Below are 6,434 nucleotides of genomic sequence, written 5' to 3'. Positions count from 1 at the left end.
AAGTTCTATAAAGTCTAGACAACGTAACAGTTTATGTCCAAGGTTAAAAATTAAAAATTTCGTAAAAACCGCTAGATTTTTCTTAAAAGTATTGGAATGTTTCTACTTCCCTATAATCAGTCGTTCATTTCATGCCTACATCCACTTTGCTATTCACAATGTCTATTTTTGTTTGAAAATTTTCCAGTTTTTCAAGATGGCTGCCAGGCCTCGCCGCCCGCGACAGACCAAGAAAGTCTTATTTCACACTTTATTACCACGTTACTACTCGTTGTTTAATAAGAACACTGATTTAAAAAGTAAAACAGTTATAAATGATGTTAGCGGCAATAAAAATTGCCTAAAAGTCAATAAATCTTGTTAAAAATTCAATAAAATTCTCTGCTAAATTTTCCACGTCCACTCTCATCCGTGGCGTCTCGCATCCATTGTTTACATTAGATGAACCGCATCGTGATAAGGTCATGGAAGAAAAAGTACGGGAAAATTTGTCAGACGTGTCGATTTATGTGAAAGGGTTAGACACTGAAGCCAGATCGAGGTATTTCTCTAAACTCAAGTACTAGAATGGTCTGAAATCACTTCAAGACCCTTACAAAATCCCGATTGAAAAATGGAGCAGAGATGTGACCAACTGGCCGATTATTGAGTTCGGACAGATCTACATGTACCTAATTCTCAACCCGACATCAATGCGAAACTACACAAGTTTGGAGGCTTACAGGTATTTAATTAAAGTTATTTGTTTATATGTGTTAGTGTTACATAAATGCACCTAGTTAGTTTGGCACCTCGATCACAATTCAAATATTACTTATAAATGTACCTAGTTAGGCACCTCAATCAAAATTCAAATATAACTTTACATAAAAGATCAAGCAAATTGTTTATACTTAGTTTATTGATTAAAAACATGCTGCATAATGTCAAGTAATTTGCAGCTTACATAATCTTCTTTTAGTTTTACTGTTAACTGTGGCATATGATTAACTTACTATACTGTTCAACTCTTGGCACTTGTTCTTACTTTGGCTTTCTGTGATAAGTTGTTAAGTAAGTTCAAATATTGTGTTCAAATTATCTTAATTGCATATTATCAGGTATGTGGAAAGCGGTCACGTGCAAGTGGTGTACTACTATGATGTCGCAGACAGCCCGTATTGCTTCCTTCGTGCAGCTGTCACGCCATCAATGAGAACTCGATTGAACCCAACTTAGCCTGGGTTTGCCTGAAGAAGGATTCTGGAGATGTTTACTGCGCTCATTGTAATTGCATGGCAGGGTAAGTTAAAATGTTGTCCTTGATTTTTGGTGTTTCAGTAACCTATTCAGTATTGTCTATGTTCTTTTTGGGACTTACATTTTGCAAAGTCAGCCAACAGTTTATTGTATCCATAAACCTTTAGTATAATTATGGTCTCATACTGTTTACACGTGGTATGTTGCGAGTTGGATCCATGAGCTAAAGTTTGTGTATAAATAACACATTAATATTGAACTATGCAATAACAAGTATTTACATTTTAGATTGGGAGAAACATGCAGTCACGTTGCAGCGATACTATTCAAAATGGAGATTGCTGCGAGATGGAAGTTTACGGAAAAGTCTTCAACAGATGTGGGCAGAATGTGGAATCAGCATTTCAAAGAACAGGTGCAATTACTGATAATTATGAAAAATGAATAATCAACAATCATTTCACGGATAAAGAATTTTAACGGTCCATGTTTTTCATCATAATGTTTATGGCCATGTTAATCATCATTTACTGTGAAATTTGAGTAAATTATCCCATATGCAATATTGTTCTGACTGTCTATTGTCAAAAAAAGAATAAGAAACTAAGAAATGCACAAAACAACAGTAGTCATTATCATGTGTCAGTGTGTGGAGCCTTGGGGAACTATCATGTACCTTGGGTCTTGAAGAACAAGACTCATCATAAGTTTATGCAACTAAATCTTGCAACATATTTAGCTTTTCGGTTGACATATGTTTTAAATTTTCAGGTTGATCCTGCTCCGGTAACCAACATGCAGCATCTGTTCGGAAACAGAAAGAAGACGGTTGCATCAGTAACACCATCCGGCAAGGACCCACTTCCAAGTGAAGAGATACTGATCGCATTATATCAGGCTTGCCCCAACGCGTCCTTCTTCAACCTGATTCCCGAGATGTTCCCAGGGCAAAGGAAACCTCCACAAGCTAAAGAAGATCCCCTGCCATTTATGCCAATAAGCTTGTACAGAGAAGAGGGTAAAGAGATGACACCAACTGAAGTCCTTAGGGCAGTGGACGACCTGATTGCCAATACCAAGGTAACTCAAGAACAGGTCATCGCTCTATACAACAAGACCAAGACCCAGAACATTTCTCCACTTTGGTACAATCACAGGAAGGGTCGTATAACAGCCTCTAAAGCCCATGAAGTATTGACTTTGAGGGAGTCAACCTGCAGAGCCAATCTGGTCATGCGGGTCATTGGGTACAAGACTTACAACTTGAGCAACAAGGAGAGCATCAAGTGGGGACTGGACAATGAGAGCGTTGCAAGGGACCTGTACACCAAGCACCTCCAAAGTCAGCATACCAACTTTGATTGCGTGCAGTCGGGTTTTATGGTGTATGAGACATGTCCCTTTTTTGGTGCTTCAGCGGATGGAGTTATCAGCTGTAGCTGTTGCGGAACAGGAATCCTAGAGATCAAGTGTCCCTTCAAGCACCGTGGAGCCACAATACAAGAAGCTGCATTATCAGACAAGGACTTTTGTATTGATAGAAACATGCAGCTTAAAACTGGACACAAGTACTACACACAAGTGCAATTCCAACTGTTCGTGTATGAGGTACAATTTTGTGACTTTGTCATCATGACACAGCCAGCCTCTGGAAACTCGATGCTAATTGTACGCATTTTCAGGGACAATGTGCTCATTGACAAGCTTCAAAAATGTTGTCAAGATTTTCTGAAGAATCACCTTGTGCCCGAGATATTCACTCAGTGCCTTAAAAACAAGGAAACAACTGCTATTAAACACAAAGAGAGTGATGTGCTTTGGTGCATTTGTAATGAACCTGAATATGGTAAGATGATAATGTGCTCCAATGAAGAATGCCTGAAGGGTTGGTACCATTATGGTTGTGTAAACATTAAAAGAAAGTCCAGGGGCAAGTGGGTTTGTGCTCGGTGTAAATAGTAACTTGAATAATGAATAGTCGTATAAGGCACAGAAGTTTAGTTATGATATGAGTCTTGTTCTGCGAAAACTGGGCATAATGATTGTGCGTAAAGTGTCGTCCTAGATTAGCCGGTGCAATCCGCACTCTTTCCGCTTTTATGACATTTTTCGTTTAAATGAAGTCTCTTCTTAGCAAAAATCCAATTTAGACGGAAAGTGTCATCCCTGATTAGCCTGTGCAGACTGCACAGGCTATTGTGGGACGACACTTTACGCACATGCTATGCCCAGTTTTCTCATAACAGGACTCATATAGTCATGTAACTAAATTGTTTCGTTACATTATTTACTCAAACTGTGATAAGCCGTGGTCTGTACATAATTGTTTTGTTCTATTTTTTTGTGTGAAAATTGTGATAAGCAGAATAAATCTGTCTGGTGTTTGTCAACCCTTTCAATATGAATACCATTTGACTTACATTATATTATTAACAGATTTTGTTCATTTATTAAATTATTAATTTAGAATAAATTGTGGTTTATTCTTGTACTAGAAACAAGTTCCAACATAATTCAGGGCTCAAGCTAGACTCCAATTTTTGGGAGAAGTCACTTCTACCTAAGCTCTGGAGAGGGAGAAGTGGGGCAGTTTTAGGGAGAAGTGGATCTTTTGCGATCACCGATGGACCATTGTGAACCATGACCTGTTAATGTGTATGAATTAAAGTAATAAAATCATTCCTTTTAATAAATTTATTACTGACAAAAATATATAAGCATAAAAACATAAGAAAATATTGTTGAAAAATTAGTTTTATAAGCACTTATTTATCAGTTCAATTTCATACATAATATGACACAAGAGCAAAGCATAAAAGTCAATATATACATGTATGTTTGAATTTTAGCACTTCAGCTCAGTACAAAAAGCACTTTTTTACTTATAGTACAGCTTGCGGACTTTCAAGGACTTCTCAAGATTTATTTCGGGTAAAAATTACAGACAATAGGAAAATCAGCGTCAGTAAAATTGCGACCCCATCAAATTTATTTCCGAGTCTGTGACGCTTTAATAATGTTTAACATGTTAATTATATTAAACAAACCCGATATAAAAGTAGATAAAATAGTATAAATAATCTAATAAAACACTGCCGTTATTTACGATATATGCGTTTAGGAATTTTGTAAACACGGGCGTCCGCCATAATAATTTCGGCACATCGGAACTCAACTTGCGTAAAACACTTGCTCAATTAACCGTTAAACTCCACCTCCGTTCTCTGCAAAAGATTCGAAGGCGGAGCTATGCACGTGCTATTATTTAATTGGACGATTATCAATGAGGAACAAACACACGATTAGTTCGGCATGTTGATAGCTAGACAAAGGAAGCCAATTTTGTCGGCGAGAAATTTGTCGCATTATTGCTTCAGACAGGAAGCGGCTATCCTTTGTTGACGTCAAACTGTCAATTCACACGGAGTGCAAATTTTCCGAAAACTTTAACCGACTCTTTGTTTACAATTCAATTAAAAAACAAACACTTGCTAACATTAAACATTAGATTAAATCAACGAGTTTGCATGACAATAACAACTTTCACAAACATTACCGCAACGATGCGGGAATTGATCCACCTACATTTTTTTCGCAGTTTTAAATCACTCTTTCATTGCCGCGTCATGCGAAAATGGGTTTGATGCGTTTAGGCCAGTATCTTAAAGTATTATATTCGATATGTGTTCGTGTGTTGTATGAAAGAATCTGCACTAAAACTAAATTTACGGTTGCGATAGACAGAGGAACTGTCTTTTTTTTAAGGATCGGAGTTAGTGTTCGTGTGTCGTATGAACGAATCTGCACTAAAACTAAATTTACATCGTACATGATCAGTTGTCAAACGAAAATAAACTTGATATTAAATGCATTATTTTTCTCTTTCCGGGATATTGTTTTAGTATGTTGATGCTAACAGTCCGAGTTAATTTTGTGTCAACAGTCCGAGTTCTCGATTCAGAATGATCATGACCAAGATAATGAGTATAAAGATTCGTCATAATTGGGGACATACGTTAATTGTTCGCACTTTCGTCGGCATCAACTTATCTTTTCCCGTCCTGGACCATTTTAAGCCATCTACTACTCGCGAAAAGCCAGTTTTCACGGTTTGAAAAACGGACAATACGGGCGAGGAGCATAAAATATACATACCTGTCTACCAAGAACAGATACCAATTAATATATAGAGACCGACATTCTTTTAATCCACATTGTTTTTGGGACATTGAATGCGATAATTGTCATCAATTAACAAAGTGGCTCGCCAGGGGTCGACATGTTTTCTATTAGCCGAAATGGAGTTTGTAACCCACGCTCTGATTAGTCAGGGGAGAACCCTGCCAAATACCTCTATGACGAGCGCTGTGAATGGTTGCTTATCAATTTTCAATATGTAATTTACTACGCCAGGGAGCGGAGTTTCGTCGATTCGGTCAGTTGATTGACGTCGGCGTGTATTCGGTAATAAACAGAAGCAACTTTGATAGCGCTGCGGATATGATAATTGCCAGATTTTAGGGCGAAGTGGTTATAGCCGGTGCTGTTGATCAGGGCGATTAGATTACAGGAAAGCCGCGGCGATATAATCGCCCGAGTCGCCCAGTTGCGTGAGCCCTGTAATTCTTATACTAATGTACTTTAAATCTGTTTTCAGTTCAAACATAGGTTTAGTGATTGGTATACCTATGCCTTGCACTTAGCAGCATTGTTAATATAACCCATATGACATACAGTTTTCAAAATATTTTATTTATTTATGCATGAAATTAGATAAATGTAAATTATGATGTGTATATGTGCTATCAAACTGTTTGGATATTTCACCATACATTGTATTATGTTAAGCAATCGTATATGAAATAAACTATATATGTTCTTATAATATTTGTTTTTATTTTAATGTAGTAAAAAAAATCTACCTATCGCTGTTTCATCAATGCAATTACATTATACATATGTAGCGCACATAAAGGCTAAGAATTTATTTTTAAAGGGACTTGTTTACAAATTGTTATGCAGCCGTATGTATAAAATTATTACAAAAGACAGCTAACATTTGCATAAACAGCTTAATTTAGACATCTGTACACATGCCTCTTCAAAAAATGTGCTAATATCTATAAAAACCCATTTTTCGTGTCTTTAAAACCGCACTTTTATTTCAAACAATCGTATGAGACAACAAAACAAAG

At 36.9% G+C, this 6,434-nt stretch overlaps 1 protein-coding gene across 1 annotated transcript; it reads left to right on the top strand.

Annotated features, from left to right (window-relative positions):
• Positions 1-1,210: 1,210 nt before the first annotated feature.
• On the top strand, positions 1,211-3,198 carry LOC127854658 (uncharacterized). The gene is made up of 3 exons (XM_052389751.1): positions 1,211-1,282; positions 1,528-1,654; positions 2,011-3,198. The coding sequence occupies exons 1-3, from the start codon at positions 1,275-1,277 to the stop codon at positions 3,196-3,198; spliced, it is 1,323 nt and encodes a 440-aa protein (XP_052245711.1). The 5' UTR covers positions 1,211-1,274.
• The last annotated feature ends 3,236 nt before the right edge of the window (positions 3,199-6,434 follow it).

Source organism: Dreissena polymorpha, chromosome 1, assembly GCF_020536995.1.
Source record: "Dreissena polymorpha isolate Duluth1 chromosome 1, UMN_Dpol_1.0, whole genome shotgun sequence".
NCBI classification, from domain to species: Eukaryota; Metazoa; Mollusca; class Bivalvia; order Myida; family Dreissenidae; genus Dreissena; species Dreissena polymorpha.
This window is presented reverse-complemented; position numbering and strand designations above follow the sequence as displayed.